The sequence below is a fragment of the Anguilla rostrata genome, chromosome 4 (genome assembly GCF_018555375.3).
Source record: "Anguilla rostrata isolate EN2019 chromosome 4, ASM1855537v3, whole genome shotgun sequence".
In the NCBI taxonomy this organism is placed as follows: Eukaryota; Metazoa; Chordata; class Actinopteri; order Anguilliformes; family Anguillidae; genus Anguilla; species Anguilla rostrata.
Genome location: NC_057936.1, coordinates 7,344,045 through 7,366,544, shown reverse-complemented (window position 1 = coordinate 7,366,544; position 22,500 = coordinate 7,344,045). Strand labels below are relative to the sequence as shown.

General features: G+C 47.8%; 3 protein-coding genes and 2 long non-coding RNA genes across 6 annotated transcripts in view; 2 read left to right on the top strand and 3 right to left on the bottom strand.

Annotated features, from left to right (window-relative positions):
• shc2 (SHC (Src homology 2 domain containing) transforming protein 2) overlaps positions 1–3,715 on the bottom strand; it is a 22,237-nt gene extending 18,522 nt beyond the window's left edge. For both annotated transcript variants that reach the window (XM_064330350.1, XM_064330351.1), the window contains exon 1: positions 2,912–3,715. In XM_064330350.1, the coding sequence (XP_064186420.1) occupies positions 2,912–3,700 (789 nt within the window). In that variant the 5' untranslated portion in view covers positions 3,701–3,715. The remainder of the gene's footprint in view (positions 1–2,911) is intronic.
• A 1,283-nt stretch (positions 3,716–4,998) lies between these two features.
• Positions 4,999–8,242, top strand: LOC135252368 (uncharacterized). The gene is made up of 2 exons (XR_010329403.1): positions 4,999–5,506; positions 8,126–8,242. It is a non-coding gene; the product is annotated as an uncharacterized LOC135252368 (long non-coding RNA).
• A 2,329-nt stretch (positions 8,243–10,571) lies between these two features.
• Positions 10,572–14,401, top strand: LOC135252367 (uncharacterized). The gene is made up of 2 exons (XR_010329402.1): positions 10,572–10,643; positions 14,131–14,401. It is a non-coding gene; the product is annotated as an uncharacterized LOC135252367 (long non-coding RNA).
• On the bottom strand, positions 11,170–17,481 carry cimap1d (CIMAP1 family member D). The gene is made up of 4 exons (XM_064330352.1): positions 16,144–17,481; positions 15,044–15,154; positions 14,319–14,432; positions 11,170–12,906 (listed from the first exon to the last, which is right to left on the bottom strand). Exons 1-4 carry the CDS (start codon positions 16,214–16,216, stop codon positions 12,413–12,415), a joined length of 792 nt encoding a protein of 263 aa, XP_064186422.1. The 5' UTR covers positions 16,217–17,481; the 3' UTR covers positions 11,170–12,412.
• A 799-nt stretch (positions 17,482–18,280) lies between these two features.
• Positions 18,281–22,500, bottom strand: part of cpamd8 (C3 and PZP like alpha-2-macroglobulin domain containing 8) — a 62,356-nt gene continuing 58,136 nt past the window's right edge. The window contains exons 42-43 of the mRNA XM_064334030.1: positions 19,663–19,855; positions 18,281–19,326 (exon numbers count right to left, since the gene is read on the bottom strand). Coding sequence (XP_064190100.1) covers position 19,326; positions 19,663–19,855 — 194 coding nt within the window. The 3' untranslated portion in view covers positions 18,281–19,325. The remainder of the gene's footprint in view (positions 19,327–19,662; positions 19,856–22,500) is intronic.

The window sequence follows — 22,500 nt, the reverse complement described above, 5'->3', positions numbered from 1 at the left end:
CCCACAGAGCAGCATGGAGGGAGAGATGAAGTAGCGTGGATGTTAAATGAGTCAGAAGCACACGCACACACACACACACACACACACACAGCAGTGTGTTACGGTGATCATCGTTACACCTGTCCGAAATGGACAGATCCACAGGGTAAGGGAATCCACGGGGAGGACGGTTTTTTTGGAAACCCCGAGTTATAAACATTGTGTGGGACAGCGACCTCAGGAAACCATTTCAGCAACCGCACTTTCACACCCGAATAGTGCATTTATGGGGACATGCTTCCGTGAGGTCTTAACATAACAGATTCTTAGGTTGCTGTAAAATGGCGGCTGTGGGTGGTTTGCCCCGAGTTTCCAGTGTGTGTGTGTGCGTGTGTGTGTGTCTTTATTATATATTCTATAACAATTATATTATCTATGATATAAAAATATAGCTTCCAGTCAGGGCCAAAGAGAAGCCAGGGACATCAGATACAGGAGGTGGTATTTGAGTTTCTTTTATTGGCACTGTACCACAAAACGCCCCCCCACCACCCCCCCCCCCCCCCCTGGCTCTAGCATCCCTTCGGCCTCTACACTGAAACCCGCCAGCAGCTTTTAAAACCCGACCGCATCGCACTTCTGAAAATCACCAGCGCGCTTTTCTCTCTCTGCGCGCTTCACTGTACGTCGCCTTGGATGAAAGCGTCCGCTGAACGAACGCGGCGTAATGTGATGTGATGCGATGCACTGCAGGGGCGACGGTAAGGGCGCGTTAGCATCTGCGGCACCAAACTGAGACTTCTGCTCAGGGTGTTAATCTCTCTCTCGCGCGAAGCACTTCTGTCTCATCGCTCTCCGGCTTCGAAATGACTCTGGGGCCACAGAATGTCCCAAAGGGGGGGTTGTAAAGTCAGCAAGGTAAAGAGAGAGAGAGAGAGACAGAGAGAGAGAGAAAGAGAGTGTGTGTGTGTGTGTGTGTGTGTGTGAGAGAGAGAGAGAGAGTGAGAGACTTTTGACGTTCCTTCATCGAAATGCTGAATTTTCCACAACTTCCCAAAAGAAGTCAGTAAAGCGAGAGAGTGAGAGAGATAGAGAGAGAGCATGAGAGACAGAAAGAACGAGAGAGAGAGAGAAAGAGAGAGTATGTGTGTGTGTGTGTGAGAGAGACAGACAGAGAAAGAGAAAGATAGAGAGAGAGCATGAGAGAAAGACAGAGAGTGAGAGAGATAGACAGAGAAAGAGAAAGAAAGACAGAGAGCATGAGAGACAGAGAGAGAGAGAGAGAGAGAGAGCGTGACAGCACCATGGGTTTCGAGAGACGAAGCGCTCTGGCCACCTGCGGAAGAACAGTGGGACGACTCTGCTCCCCCCGCTGTCCCGCCCCGCCCCGCCCCGTCCCGTCCCGCACGTGGTACAAATGAGAGTGATTAACTCTAATCGAATATAGGAACGAGCGCTGCCTGCCTAACCCAATTAGAGAGCGAGCTCCGGCCCAGCCCAGCACAGCCCAGCCCAGCACAGCACAGCACAGCACAGCCCAGCACAGCACAGCCCAGCCCAGCCCAGCCCAGCCCGGCCCGGCCCGGCCCAGCCCGGGATCGTAAAGGAGCCCAGCGCTTCGGCTGGGGGAGGGGTGTGCGTGTGCGTGCGGTGGGGGGGGGGGGAAAGGGGGGGTCGGAGGCGCTCCTCGGGGGACAGTCCCTGACATTGACGTCGTCCCCCCCTCGCGCTGCGACCTCCGGTGATGACACAAAGACGCTCGAGCGGCTTCCTCCCCCCCCCCCCCACCCCCCGTCGTGGCGATAGCACGTTTTGCGCGCGCGGCTGCGCGTACATATGCGCAGATGTTATGGCACGCCGCAGCCATGACAACCTGCGTACGGTGAAACGCGGCAACGCAGCGAGAACACAAAACAAGAACAAAACAGCTCCGGCGTGTGCCTTTTTCGTCTGGCAAACGAACGACGAAAGACGAACGTGCACAAACAAAACCGGCAAATAAACACAAATAAACACACACAAAGACGCGCGTACGCGGGTTGCTTCAATATCCACCTCGAGCCGACCTGTTTAAATTCGACAGCAGATGAGAGCTGGCGTTTAATGGCGCCCGTGTGGGTGGCTTTTTACGATCGGTGTGGCAGATAACGGAAAACCACGCAGACGCGTTTACTCCACCCAGCAACATCAACAACAACAACAACAACAACATCATCACTCTCATACACAACAACCATATTTACACAATTTAATCCCATTAAAACCTAAAATCGTCTGCCCTCCAGGAAACCTCTAGCTGTTCACCTATCTAATGTTCCCATGTACATCCCATAAGGGACCTGGAAAAAAACTCTGTACGCGAAAACAAAGAACAGCAATCTGGAAAATGTCGCACAGTCGTCAAATTCGGTGGATTCTCTTCCTGCATAATTCATTTACAGAGACGATTCGGCCGAAGGCTCCTCCCACATAATCTAATTCATCGTTCCTCCGAACCGCTCTGAGACGAACACGCTGCGTATTTGGGCGCAAATTTCTTTTTGGCTGAAACGCGGATAGCGCAAGACGTTCGAAAACCCGTAAACGTGTGTGGGGGGGGGGGGGGGGGGGGGCGGGGCGACGGCCAAAAGCACAGCGGCGTACATCGACAGGGAGACGGCAGCCAATGAAATGACAGAAAGCCCTCATGCACCTGCAGGTGCACGGAAGGTTCCCCTCACCCCCCCCACCCCCCACCCCCCACCCCCACCCCCACCCCCGTACAACTGCCAAATCGGCAAAAAAAAAAAGAAAAAACGAGACAGGGAGTCCTGAGCGAGGCATAGAGTGGGAGCACGCCGATGCTATCTCAGACGCCAGCTGTACACACGGCTGCCTGAGCGGAGGGAGGGGGGGCGGGGGGGGGGGGGGGTTAGAGCGGCGCAGTACTCACCCTGACCACGTAGGAGGCGCCGGTGCCGCAGATCTTCTTGTCCGGGTGCAGCCAGCCCTGGGAGGGCTTGTGGATGAAGCTGCCCTTCTGGCTGAGGTCCTCCCTGCCCAGACGCATGCCCTCCAGCCGGGCCCTGCGGCTCATCACCCCCCCGCCGCTGGAGCTGGAGCCGCCGCCGCCGCCGCTGCCCGGGCCGTCCGCGCCCGCCGATCCGGAACCCGCCGCCCCGGCCGCCACCGCCGCCGCCGCCGCCGCGCAGCGTTGCCGGGCGACGGCCTGCAGGGAACAGGACGTGACACACACGGGGTCGCAGGAGTTCAGCACGGCCGCCAGACTCGCCACCGGCCCGCTGACGGGCAGACCGCCGGGCCCCAGCGCGGCCTGGGGGGGCCCCGCGGCGCCCCCGCCCCCGCCCCCGCCGCCCCTCCCGGAGTCCTTGCCGGAGGCGCCGGAGCTGGAGTGGGACGGGCTGCGGCTGAGCAGCGCGTTGGAGAACTTCCACTGGGGCATGCGCGGGATCAGCATGCAGAAGGTGGTGGCCCCGTCCTGGTCCTGGTCCCCCTCCCCGCCGGGCGAGTCGGCCGGGGCCGGCGGGGGGGCGGCGCCGGGGGCGGGCCGGCGCCGGTCCGAGAGCGGCAGCGGCGGCAGCGGCGGCAGGGACGGGGCGGCGGACGGGTGGCCCACCGGCGTGGCCGCCACCTTGCCGCTCATGGCTAAGCTCTGCATCAGGTCGTCGGAGGAGGTCACAGAGTCGTTGCGGAAGCGGCCATACTTGGGCTTAAGGAGCATGCCCGGGGAGCGACCCGGCGCGGCGAGGGGGGGCGACAGGGGTGGGGGGGGGAGCAGGAGTGGGGGTGAGGGGGGAGCGGGAATGGGGGTGGGGGCAGGGGTGGATGGGGTGGATGGGGTGCGCTTTTCGGGGGATGAGGGGGAAAAAGGGGGGGAAGGGAGGGGAAGGGGAAAGAGGCGTACTGAGAGGGGGGAAGAAAATAAATCTCGATTTATCAGCAAAAAAAAAAACACAAAAAAGAAAAAGAGAAGATCTTCCTGAGAGAGATGCCTCGCTTCTCTGTGCCGCGTGAGCGCTGTCCCGTGCTCTCCCCCCGTCCTTCTCTCTTTCCCTCTCGCTCTGTCTCTCCTCCTTTCTGCCTTGCAGCTTTCTCTGGCTCCGCTCTCGCTCTCTCTCTCTCTCCCCCTCTCTCTCCCTCCCTCCCTCCCTCCCCCTCTCTGTCCTTTCCCAGTGATGTCATTCTGTTATTGCTCATCTATTAGCCTAGCCCTGCCCAGCTGCTCTCCAATAGCATTAGCTAACAAACATCTGCCTGCCCACCACCCCCCCCCCCCTCGCCCCACCCCCACCACAGAGAGGGAGCAGCTTACATCACACTCAACACTTAAAATAGGAAGCTGGCCCTCCACTCGCCAGAGACAAGTGCACACTCGCGTCTGATTGTCTCTGAAAGGCGAGCTCGGTGCCGTTACAGGCGAGAGGTGAGGAGCGGCTGAGGTGCGAGCCTTCTGTCGACTTCCCACCTTCTCTGAGCACGACGCCCCCTCCGTCCACCCATCAGTCGTATCTGCGTGTGTCAACAGAGCACTTCAAGATTTAAGACAAGCACTGGGGCGATATAGCTCAGGAGGTAAGACCGATTGTCTGGCAGTCGGAGGGTTGCCGGTTCAAACCCCGCCCTAGGCATGTCGAAGTGTCCTTGAGCAAGACACCTAACCCCTAACCTCTAACTGCTCTGGCAAATGAGAGGCATCAATTGTAAAGCGCTTTGGATAAAAGCGCTATATAAATGCAGTCCATTTACCATTTACTGTCAGCTAGACCCTGTCCCTGTTAGTCACACAGGAGGCCCAGTAGCAGGAAGTTCAGGTCTTGCTTAAGGCACTATGGTACAAGCCGATTTAACCCTCTGAAGAGCAGTTGTTTGAAAAAAAATTTTTTTCAAAGCCTGTGTTCTAGAACTCTGCTGCATTCAGTTACCAGTAGCGATTGTGACATCGCCATCAGAATGTTCAGATTACCCAACTACCCCTGATGCCACATTTGTGCCACGCTTCAGGTTCGCAAGGCTTTCCTGCCACAGGCAGGAAGAGGAAGTGCTTGCGCAGCGGGTGACAAGAAGAGGCCGCCTGGAAAGTGCTATCCTCTCGGGCAAAAACACGTCAACGCAAACAAGCGCAAACCGTAGGAAAATGACGCGCTTCTGTGACGCGCGCGATTAAAATAAACACGCTGTTGCGACACACTGGAAGACCCGCGCTGGTATTCGAACGTAGCACGCGCACGCATTTGTTGGTCACGGACATTTAGTAACGACCCGATTTATTATTATTATAAAACAATGAATCATGAATATTTTCCCTAAATATTCCAAACTGTAAACTGAAATGGAGCTTTCCAAAAAAAAAAAAAACGAGCGATTTAAGTGAATTACTTGGCTGAATCTACCCAGAATGCACTGCGCTCTGTTCCTGCAGGAGAAGGAGCTTCTTCAGCCAGCAGACACAGTGTCTCCACGGGTCTGGCAGACACAACGATCACTCTGAGGCGTACCCTTCACCGGAGCTGCGTCCTCATTATGGCAGGTCAGTCTTACACTTTATTATTGAAAATGTATTCAATCCGTTCAATTGATCTCTATAAAGTACAAAGGACCTTGGGCAATTCTCTGGATTACAGGGTCACAGCAGGCATTTCCAATTAGGATGAGTGAAGGTGCGTGTGTGTGCACACATGTGCGTGTGTATGTGTGTGTGTGTGTGTGTATGTATGTGTGCGTGTATGTGTATGTATGTGTGTGTATGTACTGTATGTGTGTGTGCATGTGCTTGTGTTTGTGTGCGCACATGTGCATGTGCGCGTGTGTATGTGCTCGTGTTTGTGTGCGCACTTGTGTGTGTGTCAGGGCAAGGTGGGGGGGGGGGGTGGATTAGGGTAATTATCTTCGTTTCAGAGCGGTGGACAATAAACAGCCTAAGTGAGCAACAGCGATGCTCTAAAAGAATTACTGCCAGAACAATCCAGATATTTGTCCATCTCTGTCTCCCCTCCCTACACCTCCAGCCCGTTCCCCAGAGAGACATCAGCTACACTAAGAGGCAGGCTGGGAGAGGCCAGGCCGCTCTCTCTCTGCCCCCTCGCTCTCTGTCCTCTCCGCCTCCCCCTCTCTACCCCCCTTACCCCACCCCACCCCCACCGGCCCCCTCGCTCGTCCTCATCACTGTGGCAAGGGTGAAATCGTGAACCACGCGCTCCAGAGCCTCCCCAAAGTGGGTCAAACAGGGATTTGTAATGCACACCTTTCTGAGAAAAAAAATCCAATACCAAACCCCTCATTTTTCCTCATGGCACAGAAAACCTGCACAAGGTCACTCTAACAGAGGGGGGGTGGGGGGGGGGGGGGTGGTTGGGGTGCAGGATTATAATAGAAGCTTAATAAACGCCAAAGCCGCTATTTCTCTCATGTCGGATTTAAATAACTGCCTCACTCCACTCTGGCAACCCGCTACGCCGGAGCTGACCTTCCCCGGCCCGAAGTGGCAACCCAGGACAAGGTTACCAGAAACTCGGCCCAAACGTACAAGGAGCAAACAGTCAAATAAAGCGGCATGTCTTCCCTGGAGACAATGAGAGATTCTCACTGAATTTTGCCATTGCTGAGGTTTGCAGATTGAGTACAACAATGCATTCTCTCCACTTCCCCGTTTTTTTTTTTTTATATTTCAGTTTTTGAATCTCTATTTTGATCGCCCATAGATTTACTATATTAGTAAAAAGCCAGAAGTACTGTTTCGTCTTTTCGTTTTCTTCTTAGAAAAAAAAAAAGGTTGACGATCTGGAACGTGTCCCATTATGCATAAATTCACCCTAACCGTTCTTTGTGTTCCACATAGTCAGTGTTAATAGCTAATATAAGAACGTGAAAGGCAAATTATTTGCCAGGAATTCTATCTTCTCTTATAATTATTAAATGTGATATCGTCAGCTGACAAACCCGGGTGTATTCCTACAGTTCAACGACATAAATAAATGTGGTTTGCCCACTCAAGTACGTAAATCTCAAGTATATTTCATCATTTTTGTTTGCTTTTTATTTTGCAACGGGGGGGGGGGGGGGAGTAGGCAGACATTTTGGCCATAAACCCCTTGTCTCTGTCGGCAGTCAAAAGCACAGGGACAAGTTGACTGAGCACAGCTTACGTATGATTAATCAATCAATTGTTACTCTCAGTATTCCAAAAGCCCTGCTGTGAACACTTTCCCTGGGGGGTCTGTCTCCAGGACTATACTAATAACAGCATGGAAACCGAACATTAGCCTACATTACAGGCATTTAGCAGACGCTCTTATCCAGAGCGACTTACGCAAAAATTTCTGCCAAACAATCTGCAAAGTTTCTCTAGCTTTGGTAACTCCGAAGCACAAGGTACCACTAATGTGGTATCGGACTGACAGGACCTGCACGCACACACACGTGCGCGCACACACACACGTCCCTTCTCCTCCTGTCTTTCAGTACATACGTCTCTTCTCATCAGCATATAGGCTACATCGCTACGGTGCCTCCCATTTTAGGAGCATCTGCTCCCGAAAATCGACGAGCGTTAACTGGAAAAATTACGTTGGAGCACATCTGCTAACTGGGATGCACTGGCGTGCACCAAAATATTTCAACTTACGAGAACATGTGCTCCTTCTTAAAAAAAAAAAAAAAAAAAAGAAAGGTTGGCATCTGTCCAAGCACACACAGTCCTCAGCATTTTTCAGTGTTCATTTACATTGACCGATAAGAGAAAACAAATATGACTTCCTGCAAGGAAGCTGACCGATGTACGTTTAGGGTCATTTTGCGCAGAGGCTGTAACCTCATAACTGTTCCAAGCAATGTGCATCTTCATTATGGTGCTGAAATTCATGTTAGGCCTTAACCAAGTGATAGCTTTAGCATCTGTTTATTTAGAGGAGATTGGAGGAATTAGAGAGCGTGAATCCTAAAAGGTCAAAATATGGTGTGCTTGCACTGCAAATATGCAGTTTGGTACATAATCACAGAAAGATCATGGAAAGTTGCAAACAGGAATAGTACAGTCAGCATTTTCTGCATCAGAAAAAAAGAAAAAAAAGCTCATTCACATGATAACTATCCATCAGGTTCTTGGATTGCTGACATGTCACAGAACTGAATACCATTTTTCTTGAATCAGCAGGTACAACTGCAGTGTTACCCTACAGCAGTGCAACCAAACGACCCAGAAGTGACAGCTTCTATCAAGCGCAAGAAAGGAAATTACAAAAGTACATCTCAAAATAGAGAAAGAACGTAGAGAGAACTTACCCAGCTCTGAGTATTTGGCAGTGTTGTGTGAAAGCAGGCCCAGGTCGTCTCCTAAGGTAGGCCACTTATACAAAATGAAATATTATAGCAACGAGGCTCGGAGAATGTGTCAGTTTGTCGTGAGCTGCAGATGTATCACAGTGTGTCTGTGAACAGAGTGCGTGTCGAGTGCATTAACACTCCCGTATCCTGACAGCAGAACAAGAAGCCGCAACGACCGCAGCTCACCCGCCTTTGACTCCAACATCCAATCACACCGTGGACACACTTCCTTGTTTGCGGTATTTAAAAAAAAAAAAAAAAAAAGTTTTTTTCTTTTGGGTTAGTGTTAAATGTGTACGAGGGCTGTCAATATTTGATATGTCCGCTAACTAAGGGAGAGCTGAAGAATCTAAGGTCATGTCCCACAGTGTGTTAAACTTCAGATGGAGAGGTAATTGGATTCATTGGACTGTATCCAGTAGGTTCATCCAGAACAAATACACACCTTAACTGCGTGGTCTTCTCAGTTGTTGGACAGCGGGTTAATGATTGCAGCGGCAAAACTAGCATTTCCAAACTACGGGCCCAAAATTACCAGCATATAAATTTAAACACACACACAAAATTGGATCACAGGCTGGTCTGACTTTTGACAAATCGAAAGTTTGCAGCCGTACACTGTCTACCATGACCTAACCGCAGTCCAAATGCGCCCTTTTAAATGTCAAATGTTACCAGGCTTATCTGTGTCACTGGGAAGCCACAGTTAACACTCAGTTGCCTTATTTTTCATTGAAATAAGCAGCTATGAACTACAATTCCCCGTTACTAAGCGTAGCATACCATTTTGTGGTCGGAGCGGTCTATGGGTCGGAAATGATAAGTTAAAAAATAATACTGGTAAAGCGGGACAATGGGTAAAGTGGAACAGTTAAGCTTCATGATTTTTATCTTTATATGTATATACTTCCATTACTAAAAATCAATACTGAGCTCATCTGAAGCAAGTATGAGATTTAAAAAAAGGTTCTGTGACTATGACATCACATCCGGGGGCGTGGCACACCATATTCAACAACCTTGCAGTGAACCGCGATGGTAAGTAAAATGACATAGCGTTCTGAGGTGAATAATGTGAAGGCTATAAAAATTTTCAAAGCCGATTGATAGTTTGTAATTGTTATATATCTTGCTATGGGAATATTTGCAAAGCCAGATATGGTGATGAAAATGATCCTAAGAAGACTGAGGACTGGTTCCATGAGACATGTGGGGAGGAGAATGCAATGGCTTCATTGAAGACGGGGAAGGCATTCACTTGCACTGGCTGTATTGAAGTGTAGACTAACCTACCGTACAAAAAGCAGAAATGAAATTTAGCCTGCGTGAAATTAATTATACGAAGAGATGTTCATGAAGTTTCCTCTTTTTTAAATTTAAATGAATTAAATTAAACCCAATACAAAATATTGTGGGTGGGCGAGGGATGGGGTGGGAAGGGGGTGAATCTGCTGTACCTGCACCCCTCCTTTAAAAAAAGTGATGTTTATTATTATTATTACTATTGTTGTTTATATTATTATTGTGTATTTAATTAACTCAGCATACACTTGAATAACTATTGAATGTGTTTTAAGTGTCCCAGTTTGACAGTAGCCCCTGGAAAAATGTGTTTGAGGAAGAGTCATCCATCCTGTGTTTAATGATTCTTTCTTTTTTTTCTTCTGTATAGTATAGTAGAGCTCTTATGCTATTTAGAATCATATGAGGGGCTAAGGAATTTGGATCATAATTAAAAATGACGCAGGAGGTAGATTAAGTGTCCCACTTTACCAGTATTCACCCTACTTCAAACGAGCCTTCATATTTATGACTGACTACATCATGTTCGATGTATGTTATGCTAATCTAACCAATATTACGTTTCTTTAGTCTTTCGCCCCAAGGAGCTGACGCACCGAGATCACTGGACTGTCCACATAAGATGGCCGCTTCTTATTCAGATGTGATTCAGATAGCAATGGCGGGGCTCGCAATAGACACAATTACACGACTTCCAGTGCACACAGCGGCAGTCAGTCAAAGGTCAAACCTTTTCAAAGAACTTCCAGAAGCACCGTTACATATTTACCATCGCCCCTCGCGTCATCACACGCTTCAGTTCACCGCGGTGCTGTTCAGGAAAAATAAATGTGCATTTGCCCAGCATAGACCCCGAACACCGTAAAATGACCCACCACTGTCCTCCGTCTTAATTTTGTACTCCACCCGTGAGAACGGAGTGTGTGATGTAGGCCCAAGTACGTGCACTTGCAACATTGCCCTTATTTCGACAGGAAATGCCGTGCGTTTTCATTTGCCGTCCCTCTCGAAGATGAAGAAAGTACAACAGTCCGTGTCTCTATGTGAAGTATAAATCATTTCCTGTTTACAGTTCATTTTTTGCATAATTTAACTATTTTCTTTATTCAGAAATTTGGTTCACCGTATAGAGAACTTCCTGTGCACTACGTAGTCCTTCCATTCTTCCAGAAAACGCATATAGGCTACCTCGTAATCATGTTTAGCCTGAAAATGTTTATATCGTCTTCGAAAATATAGATTTTGCTAACATAGGAAACGGGTTATAAATGTGTTACCAAACATTCACAATTTTTACATTAAAAACTGCAATCGCATTACGTAGGAACCTTTACTAGTCTCAGAGATAACTCCCTGCCAGAAAAGCACAGACTTTCCTGTTCATCTACTAGCAAGCCTGATTCAAATGTCAACGTTCACAAAGTACATGTTTTGTAACATTTTTATCTGCACATTTTAAAAAAACTACTATACTGAACTAATACAGGAATCCATGTTTTGTCAGTTTAATACAATAGTCAAGTAAATTATATAGCTGACATCAATTTCACGGATATATGGTTATCTATCTTTGGAACTTGTTGTACGATATATATATAAAACTAAGTTACTAGTTTATTTATTTTAATGGATTCTCTGTAAAATAAGTTAGATTTACTTGAACACAATTCATTTTTCATTTTTTTTTTCATTCCCATCAATCAATGGACGTCCACTGTAGTCTTTAGGCTATTGGAATTGCATAAAACATGACGCCAAATATGGCCAAGAGCTGCCAAGGACTCCAATCAACATGAACAATACTGTAACAAGCAAAATTGGCTGTTTCGTTTGGATCTGCGAAAGCGATAAATGTTTTGCTCATTCTATGCACGGATACATATTTGCTATGACTGGGACAAAGCCGGCTTTGCTTTACCTCAAGGACTTATGAGAAATAGATTTTTTTAAAGGAATTTATTTTTTTAAAAATGGGACATTTTTAGTTTTACACAAAAAAGTGTAAAAACCCATCTCACACTTGCTCGTAACCTATTGCAATTTAAATGACTAGCAGGGTGCGCAATCGGTTCAGTCGTCACTGCTTGAGCGAGAAAGTCAATTAGCAGTTTAAGGCAGACCTAACAATTATAGGACATACAGAAGCCGTTGAAAACTGAAGTCATGACATAACTGAAGACATTCCTGCATTGTTAGCATTTCCCGATGACGTGTCCAGTCTGTTATCGCCCCCTGCTGGTGGGCTGAGCCTTCCATCGTGACCCTACCAATCTTCCATTACATTACAGGCATTTAGCAGACGCCCTTATCCAGAGCGACTTACATTGTATCCAGTCATACAGCTGGATATATACTGGAGCAATGCAGGTTAAGTACCTTGCTCAAGGGTACAACGGCAGTGTCCTACCGGGGAATTGAACCTGCTGTCTTCAAGATGCAGGTTCGAAGACCCTCCTCTTCTGACTGCTCCCCTGACCCTCTTTAGATATTGGATTCCCATTCGGCATGTCATATGAATAGCTGTGTGGATATACGTTATCTGTGTGCTGGTCTTTACTGATACTGAAGGCGCAGAATGCTATATGACCAAGAAGGCATTCTGTGCTTTATTCAATGAAATCCCATTTTTGTAAGAGCATCTCCTCGGTCAAAGTGACTTGAAACAAATTTTTCTAACATTTTTACACACGTTGTGCTATATACTGTACAAAGTGACATATTAACTTTAGAAATGAGGAGGCAGAAATATGACTAAATTGCTGGTGGAAAGAAAATTCAGACTCGGAAAAGAAACGGACTGACGCGTGAAAGGTCAAATTCGGTGCGACGCGTCCGTCACCAGCGGGGTGACAAACTCGGAGTGCCTGATCCCCAGAGTGAAAGCGGGTGGGCGGGGTTTGTGCAGGGTGACCTTCTCCGGGTTGTGAGCGCCGGGCCCCGGTTTCCGGGCGCCGTCGATGGGGACGCTGTGGCGGGGGAGCATGGAGAACGCGGGTTGCCTGGGCAGGTAGACGCTGGGGTCCGTGCTGTCGTACCTGCCCGGGCCCGGCGTGTTTGACAGGTCTTCCGCGGGACCCCCGGACCTGCAGCGCCCCGCCATGGTGTAGCTGGCGCTGGACGGCTTGGTGGGCACTTGGGAGCCCATGACGGGCGGGAGCGTGTACTTGTTCGGAGGCGGGACGTTGTCCACGGGGCGGTAGCGATTTCGGAATCCCATGGTGTACGACGGCGGTCTTCTCTGCCTGCTCAGAGGGGGCGCTGTCTCTGGGTTGTAGGCGCCCGGTCCCGGAGTCTGGAAGATCCCCACTGCAGAACAGAACCAGAATTAACCCCTTTAAAGGGTAAGATCACGAGTGTGTGATTGGAATGTTCTTAACTGAACGTTCTAATGCTGATGTAACAATCACTACTGGTAACTAATAGCAATGTTCTAGAACACCGAAAAAAAACATTCCAAAAAGACTACTCTTCAAAGGGTAAAATGTAAAGACGGTGGAAGCTGCGACAGCCGAGGCTAGGAGCGTAACTGCGTCTGATTGGTTTATGTAATTTGAGACGTGTTGAGTGGGCAGATTTTGCACGTCTGGTTTCTTTTCCTCCACAGGACACAGGAGCTCGGTTTTTGAATAAGAGAGTGAACTGACGGCTATTGATGGACCACACGGAGTAACAGTCAATAAAACTGGGTGCTTTTTTCCGTGTGAAACTCGGTTTCGACAGGCAGCGCCAGATATCAGAGCCAGTGCAGTCTCAAACAGCCGCCACATCAAATGTAAGGAATTTATCGGGAAACTAATAGGGCTTTCAGCTAAAATTGCCTTTAAATTTAAAAAAAAAAAGGATTCACCCGCATGCAACTCTGTTTACTCTGGACACTGAAATGAGCACACGAATTCTGGCCTTCAGACAGTGCTCTGTGTTCCACTTTTTCGTCTTTTTCGTGACGCCTACACAAGGACTGCACTTTGCACCTTCAGAAATGGGCCGGGCAGAGAAAACCACAGCCCTATATCTCAAATGTCATGACCCCGTCTGTCACCCTGTCCGCCCGCAGGAACACTGGAGGCCACCTGTATCTCCTGTGGGGGCACATAAGTGCCTGATCTCAATCTCGAGGACCATACATTCAAATGTAAATAAAATAAAATAAACAATATTTTTGAAAATGTTTTCACCGCAACGTGTTTTGTCATCCCAGACGCTTTGGGTGGCATTGTAGTGTACTGGGTAAGGAAATGGGCTTGTAACCTAAAGTTATTAGGTTCGATTCCCGTGTTGGACACTGCCGTTGTACCCCTGAGCAAGGTGCTTCACCTGCAATTGCTTCAGTATATATCCAAGCTGTATAAATGGATGCAGTGTTCTGTAAGTCGCTCTGGATAAGATCAGCACATGCTAAGTGCCTGCAATGTAATGAAATGCTTATATAAACATGGTAAAAATGTACATTACATAACATTACATTACAGGCATTTAGCAGACACTCTCATCCAGAGCGACTTGCACAACTTTTTTTTTTTTTTAACACAGCATTTACATCGCATCCATTCACACAACTTTTTTTTCTGCCGGATCTCAGGAGGGTACGAACATGATCTGACGCTCAAGTGAGGGGGGCGAAGCCTTGCTCCTGTACCGCTGTCCTCGCCGTCACCGGCTCCAGCTCCAAGCTCGTGCCCGAGAGGGATTTTTTTTTTTTTTTTCATGTGCAGACTTACCAGAGCGTCTCTCCCTGCCCAGCATGGAGTACGCGGGGGTGCCGTCTTTGCCGAAGCGCGTGATTCTCGCGTCGATGTAATACTGAGGCCCCGGGTTGGCGTGGACGCCGGACACTACACAGCTCGCACCACAGACAAGGCGGGGGTTTGTTAAGCTCGGAAAATGGAAAACAGACTGACATTAAAACAGTTCGGTGTACATTTTTGCCATTTAGTTATTTAGTTCAGGGAAGCGCAGTTGTAGCTTTTTTTTAATGTGGGGAGAGGGGTCTGGATTTGTGGGGGGGGAAAAAAAGTACATGTTCAATGTTAATAGCATATTATTCTTGAGTAAATAAATATGAGCCTGAATTAATCAAGTGAAGGTGTGTAGTTTTGGGACCGTGCCACTGGCTGTGGTGAACTGCACTGTGATACTGTGACCCCCTCTAGTGGCTGTAGAATGGTATTACCGTACTACAACAATTATTTAGAGAACACCCAACTCCCAAATAGCCGAGGTTAATTTGGAATTCACCTCCATAACTGAAATATGATATGGAAGATAAAAATGGAAATGGCCATAAACTGTAGTACGCTTATTCTTGTTAATCTTATTTGTTCGTGGTGAGCAGGATGCAATCATCTGAGAATACAGCTTTGGGTTTTATCACACAGCAGCTGGTGATGTACTGTTGGCTATGGGAGTGACTTAGTTACAGGTTAAAATTCCCGTCTGGACTCACAGTGGTGGCTCATCCTGCTGTGGAAGGTGTACGCTGGGCCGGTCGGCTTAGTGAAGTCGTGACCCATGAATCCGACTGTAGGGGGCAAAGCGTAGCGTCCTGGCCCTGGTCCTGTTGACAAAAAATACTTAACTATACTGACATACTTTGAGGTTTTTCTTTTTTTTTTTTTTAACCCTGTGAAGAGTCGGTTTTTTAGAATGTTTTTTTTTTCTTCAGAATTCTAAATCAGTGTTCTAGAACTGCATTGCTTTCTATTACCAGTGGTGATTGTGACATCAGCATTAGAATGTTCAGTTAAGAGCATTCTAATCTCACACGTGTGATCTTGTGCCCTAAAAGGGTTTATTTAAATTAAACACAAATATCCTCTCTGGACAACAATTCGCCCCTATGACACATGTGAAGGGGGCCATATAGAGACGTAGGGGAGACATTTAATACACCCCACACCTGCTACTGGCTGAGTGGTAAATTAAATGACAGTCACGGGTCAGATTGCAGTAATTCAAGATTCCCTGAAAAGTCATGGAATCAAATCCACATTAAAACTTCTGCCAAGGATAGAAGTGCCTTCTGGCGGCAGTCTTATAAGGAATGCAATCTGCGCATCACCTGCACAGCTGACTAAATGGTTAAGGATCGTGCTTCTGGGGATATACCGCGGTGTAACCTGGCGAACAGCATTACATCAGCACACAAAACTCTCCACAGGAGCAAAGAAAAAAGAAAAAGGAAAAAAACTGGGAGTGCACATTCCTTCTCTCTGAAAACCCAACCTTCTGTCAAATAGTGCCCCGCACGTCCAGACACGTACTCCACTATGCAACACCCCAGGGGTCCCTTTTTGAAATCCACAGGTGAAATACTCACCTTTGCCTCCTTTCAATTAAGAATCTCTCAAGATTAATAATTCCGTAGTTCGTTATCAAAGTTGCCAGCAAAATTCATTGACCTCCCAACAATTCCCCCAAAGATTTAGAAAAAAAGCAGAAGATCTGGAGTGCTGTTTAAAAAAAAAAAAATGTGCTTCAAAGAATGTGATCGTGTTGATCAGAGAAGTTCAGAGTAGCAAAATGGCGCTCGTTTCTTAGGCTTACCTTTCTCTCGGCCGGCAATAATGGGGTGTTTCTTCTCCATGTCCTCGGTTTTTCTGGCGATTTCCCGTGGCATGGAAGTCGGATGTGCAGACAACCCGGAACGTTCACACCTCTTTCATGATCAGAAGGCTACTGCAGGCCGCACACCGTGCTCTTACCGTACGCACCAGGAGGCTCGCCTCTCCTCGTGGGGGAGGTTTTAGAAGGAAAGCTTTTTTATAATATGTTGCGATTCCTTTCCAGGTTATGGCTTTACTTTACCATTCATTTCAGTGCCCCAGGTCATGTGATAGGCATTCAATGTATATAAGCCTACCATTAAGCGTTGCAGATATTTTCAGGAAGTCCTGTGGCTTAACTGAGTCTAGCATCTAACCTATCGTTTGTCGGCAAACCTGCACACGCTTCTGTCAACGGCTGAGACAGGTAGCTATGGCTTGGCGTTATCCACGGAACCGAGACGCAGTGAATTCAGGCGAGATTTCCTGGTTTAAGCACAACGGCCGCTGCAGTTGATGAAAGGCCGTTAATGACGGTGCGGATTCGGAAAGACAAGCCTCCAGCCCGACCGCGGAGCCGGCCGGTAGCGGTGTGTCCGTACCGATCCGGCGTCCGCGACCGGGAGATTACCGGAGCGCCGTGATCCAGCCAGCCGACAGGTAAGGACACCTGCGCGCCAGGTCCTCTATCGAGGCGCAACAACGGCACAGCCAGGTCAACGATGAAGAAAGTGCACCTCACCACGCGCTAGCCAAAAAAGAATGCTAAATTATGCTTGGCGAATGCACTGCTCGATAGGGCTTTAAATTGAATAATATTACACAGCAATAAAAAGGTATTTTTTCCATTTAATCTCCCCCGTGTTTCATCCAAGTGCTGCAGCAGCCCAGACGATGAGATACCCATCCTGTAGCGGCAGGAAAGTGACACTTTGAAAAAGTGTCATCACTTGGATTCGGTCATAATGTAATGCTATCCACTCTGAGCGATCCCAGAAACAAAGATCTCTCTCTTTTCACCATCATGCCTTCCCTCTCTTCATTACAAAGATTAGAAAGAATATAGCCCCACTTGAACCAGGTATGTGGTTGCTAGGGCGATTGTCCGGAACATTCCATCACCCCCCCGGTCAGACCCCTCCTGCCAATCACTTTCCATTTCTAATGAGACCGACTGCTGGCAGTGAGCTTTTCCTTCCGAGCAACATATAAGACAAAGATGATATAGCCTACTGAGACAAATAGAAAAAAAAACAGTGTAAAATATTTTTTTTCTTTTTTTACATCATCTCAAATCTCATGCAGGTTGATCTGAGGTGAAATGAGAAAACGGAATGTTTACCGCCGAAGACGATGATGAAAGTTTTTTTGGCGGTAACGGAACACGTCCTGCCACAGCGCCGACAGCGAAGAGTCATTAAACATTAACAGGTCCTAACTCTCTCCTGGCAACGGGTTCTGGTAACCCGAAGCCGTGTTACTAGCGGGGGGTGTAAACAGAGGAGACGACCCGTAGCGCACAGACACGAGGCGTCGGTGTCGGGTTGCGATCAAACAACAGTGATAACATTAAAAAAAAACATTATCAAATTCAATCAGGCGTACAGACGCCACACTTATCATGCTCCACATTCATTAGCAATACTGAGACGCCTAAGAGCCTGATGAAAATCCACTAATCGGCTGGTTAAACGTTTCAGCATTAGCTGGTCAACCAGCTAGTCCGCTAGTCCACCAGCTTTGACCAACTTTGTAAATGGTAAATGGACTGCATTTATATAGCGTTTTTATCCAAAGCACTTTACAATTGATGCCTCTCATTCACCAGAGCATTAGGTTAGGTTGGTGTCTTGCTCAGGACACTCGACATGCCCAGGGTGGGATCGAACGGCACCTCCACTGCCGGACACTGCTTTATCCTGAGTTATGTCGCCTTTGTCCAGCTAGAGACCAGTTTCGACCAGCTACGACCAGGTAGAAGTGTCAAAAACGCACCTTTTAAACATCTTAGAATCTCAGGTGGTCTTAGCTAGAATTTTCAGCAGGGATAAAGTGCATTCAGATAGTGCTTTTAAAATGCTGAAGTACACACATATCTCTTTAAATATAGCGTATGCATATATTGACGACAGACACAATGACTGTATACAAAGTTTATTGTCTTATTTTTAAAAAAAGCACTGTACTTGAAATGGTTTGGGGCTACATTCGTTCAAATTTCTCAATTTACAGTAATTTCCAGACTTCACTTGCGTTAGGCTTTTTTTCAGCGGCCGTTTAAGAGTCTAACCTTAATATAACAAAATAGCTTATGCACTGTACAATCAAAACCCTGTTCGTTGGACAGTGAGGTGACTGTGACACAGAAATATCTTTTTATTTGAGCGTCAACAGCTGAGCGAAAATCTTAAAACTGTCAAGCGTTTTTTTTCCTGCTTGTCATCTCGTATGTGGGCTATTTTCAGGGCTATGCTATGTGTGATGCACCTCTACTGGAGACAGAGAAAAAAGGTGAAAACGTGGATGAATGGACACCAGATAAAGATCAGCTGTACACCTCACTGTTTCAAACAGGGCTTGCTCAAGACAAGGAATGCATCACAAGTTCCCATATTCCTGGATTAAATTAAGACATGGGTGTAGGTGGCAGGATGGGGGGTGGGGGGCTAGTGGAACAAGTAAACAATCAAAAGCACTAACTAAAAATAAATACCACAGATAGAAAAAAATCAAAGTAACATTTCGTTTTTTTTGCTCAAGTATAATTACAAACATAAATACGGTGTTTATTTACTCTAGAGATTATATAAAACAACATATAGTCACTAGATAAACAGGAGCTATGGTGTCTACTTGGTGAGTAAGAGACTGAGTATAAAAAGAGAAAAGCAAAGACAGATGGAGGCCAAGTTGCTCATACACACACAAACACAAACACGCATAAACACACACGCACATGCATAAACACACATGCACAAACATAAACACATGCACACACGCACACAGACGCGCGCACACACACACACACACTCGCCCCCTCAGGCCCGAACGGCCTCCTCGTTCTTTCCTCCTTCTTCTCTGCTCACGCCATCATATTCACAAGCAATGTACAGTTCAGTGATCTCTCTCTCTCTCGCTCTCGTTCGCTCGTTCTCTCTCTCTCTCCGCAGCCCAGGGGGAGGTTCTGTGAGGGGGAGGAGCACAGAACAGCCAATGAACAACAGCCACGATTCCGGACATCTGATACGAGAGGGCTACGTTCAGCCAGGTTAAGTTTTAGGCTGAAAAATACCTCACTAATTACCATCTTCGGCTACTGTCCCAACAACGATCGGCAATTACTTTTGACAACAGCAGAGGTTCACACTTTGTGGCCGTCAGAAGATGAGAGGGCGCTAAGTATCGCAGGATTAGCTCTGAAACGTCGGATCCTGTGATTTTCCTACAGTACGTCTGACTGGCGTAAGGAGGAGGCTGTGCTCAGTGTGGCGGTGCAGGGGAGGAGAGGGAGGGGTCGTACCATCGCTCGCGCGTGTGCTTAGCGTCCAGTGTGTGCGGCTGGGCGGCGGCGGTGGGCGGCTTCTCCGTCTGCCCGCCCCCCTCCCCCGCCAGCTCAAACGCCTCTTCTCCCTCCGGGGGGAAGGGCACCGCCTCCGTGTCGTACTCGTAGGAGTAGTAGGACACCTCCGCCAGGGATCCCGGCTCCTCCTCACCTACACCAGCAGGGGGCGGCAGAGAGTCAGCGCATCGAAAATCAAGGCCATTTTATAACCCGTCCTTAACTGTGATTCACTGGCAGTGCCCAGCAGGTGACACTGAATGAGATTTTCTTTTTTTTTTCTTTTTTTAAATTTGTGTGCATGAGATATACATTGTGATCACAATTATTATTATTTTTTTTTTATCTCATGCAATATCACCTGCAGGGTTCCGCAGATTCACAATTGATTGAGCATTATTGAGTAATCAATTGAGATTTTTTCTTCTTCAGTGTGGCTAGTGGAGAATTCCCCTTTACCTTGAAAAAAATATAATATATATGACAAGTGTGTAGGTTTTATCAGATATTTTTCAGTAAACTACTTGGGAACTGTCAAAAAGAGGAGAAATCTGGACGTGCAAACAAGGCATTAGCACAGGGCCCACACAAACATCTTAATGCCCGTGCAAAGCAGTGCGTGCGCAAACATTTCAGCGGTTACACCACCGTAAATGCATAAAAGCTGTGTTTGTTTTGCCTCTTTTTTCTTCAATGGCGAAGCAATTCCAAAGATTTGCGGAACTTGCCAAACTGCGTTAGTGAAAACAAGCAGGGGACACTTGCGTTTAATTACGAGTCAAAGACGGGGAGAAATTCTAATTGAATACAGACCTTCCGCTGTCGTGCGCTGGAGCCATAATTACTATCCCCGTCTTACTGGCTGTGGTGTGAGGTAACAGCCATTTCACAATCTGACCTGTAGGTGTCGCTCTATCCTAAAAAACCGCAGCCTGCATACAGGCCCAGTCACCAGCAGTGTTTTTGAGCTAAACATTCTCTCATATTATTTTCATGCGTTCAGACCATGTTTAGACCACCATTTCTAGATGGTCAACACTGAAAGCAAAGAGGTGAAATCAGTTAATGAGAAAAGGAATTTGTTTGAAAAACAAAATGAATGTATTTTCCAAACTGCCACTTGGTCATTTGTGGAAGAATGTACATTATCATTGTAAAAAAAACAGACATATAGAAACATTCATCACAAATTGTGCATTAAACAACAGGCACACAGGCACCCACATCTGACTGAATGCATGACTCTATATTCTAATATTAATAACTTATATATAGTTGTGTGTTGCATATGTTCACCATGCTTTAATTTGAATAGGATCCCTGTGGCAGCCGAAGCTTCATTCTTTGTACTGACGGGACCTTTTGACTGAGTGGAGTCGTATTAAAGCTACTGTGAGCTGCAGGCCGAGAACAAGTCCTCACAGGCAGCACCTCGTACACACAGAGATACACACGCGCAGGTACGCACACACACGCACGCACGCATGCAGGAACACGAACACACACACGCATGCACACACGCAGGAACACGAACACACACACACCAGCAGCACACACACACACACATGCACACACACACACACAGGCTCACACACACGCAGGCACGCCACACCCACACGCACACGACACACACACACACACAATAGCACACACACACAGGCAGAAGCGCGCCATCACATCAACACACACACACCAGGAAACACCAGGCAGAACGCGCTCTTCCATTCCACAACTAACCACCTCAGAAAAAACCTTCCTTCCATCGCTAATGAACTCTTCAAATCTTTAAACCATCTCTACGCAGTATGAGAGCTCTATAATTTTAGAATGCTAAAATGAATGCTTAAAAAATTAAAATAAAAGTACTAAAAAAAATTTTTTTTAAATAAAAAAAATCACAGTATTTTGACAACGGAGTTGTTGGGTTATTTTCGAATCTGAGCCAGAGCGCGAGCAGGCTTTGGTGATTACACATCGGACTCAACCCCCCCCCCCCCCTCGAGTGAAGCCACGGAGAGTTCGGCTTCCCCTCGCTAGCAGACAGGGGCAAGTCCCAACAGCCCCGCAACAGACTGTGTAATTAGGCCTAGGAGAGTTTTCAAAAGGAAAGGCGGTGGGGGGGGGGGGTAAGGGACCCTTTCATGTCTATTTCCACCCCATCTGCTCTGCTGATAAAACTATTTTGGCTTTCCTCTCTCTCTCTCTCTCTCTGGATCCAACCCTCTGAAAACAAACAGAACAGGGGCCAAACTCAGACAGACGGACGGACGGACGGACGGGGAGGGAGCCCCATCAGATACGGCCCTTCCCCGAAGCCTTTCTGGAACCTGGATAGCGTGACGTCAGGTTTAATTCCACCGCTCCGTGTCAGTCCTGCCGCCTGAGTCCGTCTCGACTTCACACGCGCGTGAGCGGCCGGTGTGGGACTCGAGGTGCGGTACCGCCAAACAAGCCGGGCCAGTGCGCTGAACACGAATTTGCACAGTATCGGGCCTGAACGCAGTGCTTGTGCTAGTGCCTGAGCGCCAAGACCCAGACCCAGGAAACTAGAGGAACGTCTTAACGCTGAAATTCGACTCCGGTTCTGTTCACAGGCGAGGCAGACACAGGGAAATCGGTGGAAAGTTTGCAGGTGAAGACGCATGTGTGAGAGGGGCTTAAGTGTTCAGGACGCAGGCTAGAGCAGCACTAACACATAGACTGTGTTCAGGGCTGAGCTGTAGGGAGCTCAGCGTGTGGAGTTGGGGCCCCCCCCGTGGAACAGAAGGAGAAGCGATTTGGCTTCTTAACACCTCAGAG

Excerpts from the sequence above, each read along its gene's own strand:
- cimap1d (XM_064330352.1), bottom strand. The coding sequence starts at position 16,216 with ATGCCACGGGAAATCGCCAGAAAAACCGAGGACATGGAGAAGAAACAC. Across the intron at positions 15,155-16,143 it reads TATTGCCGGCCGAGAGAAAG|GACCAGGGCCAGGACGCTAC; the intron begins GTAAGCCTAAGA and ends TTTTGTCAACAG. Across the intron at positions 12,907-14,318 it reads GGGCAGGGAGAGACGCTCTG|TGGGGATCTTCCAGACTCCG; the intron begins GTAAGTCTGCAC and ends TCTGTTCTGCAG.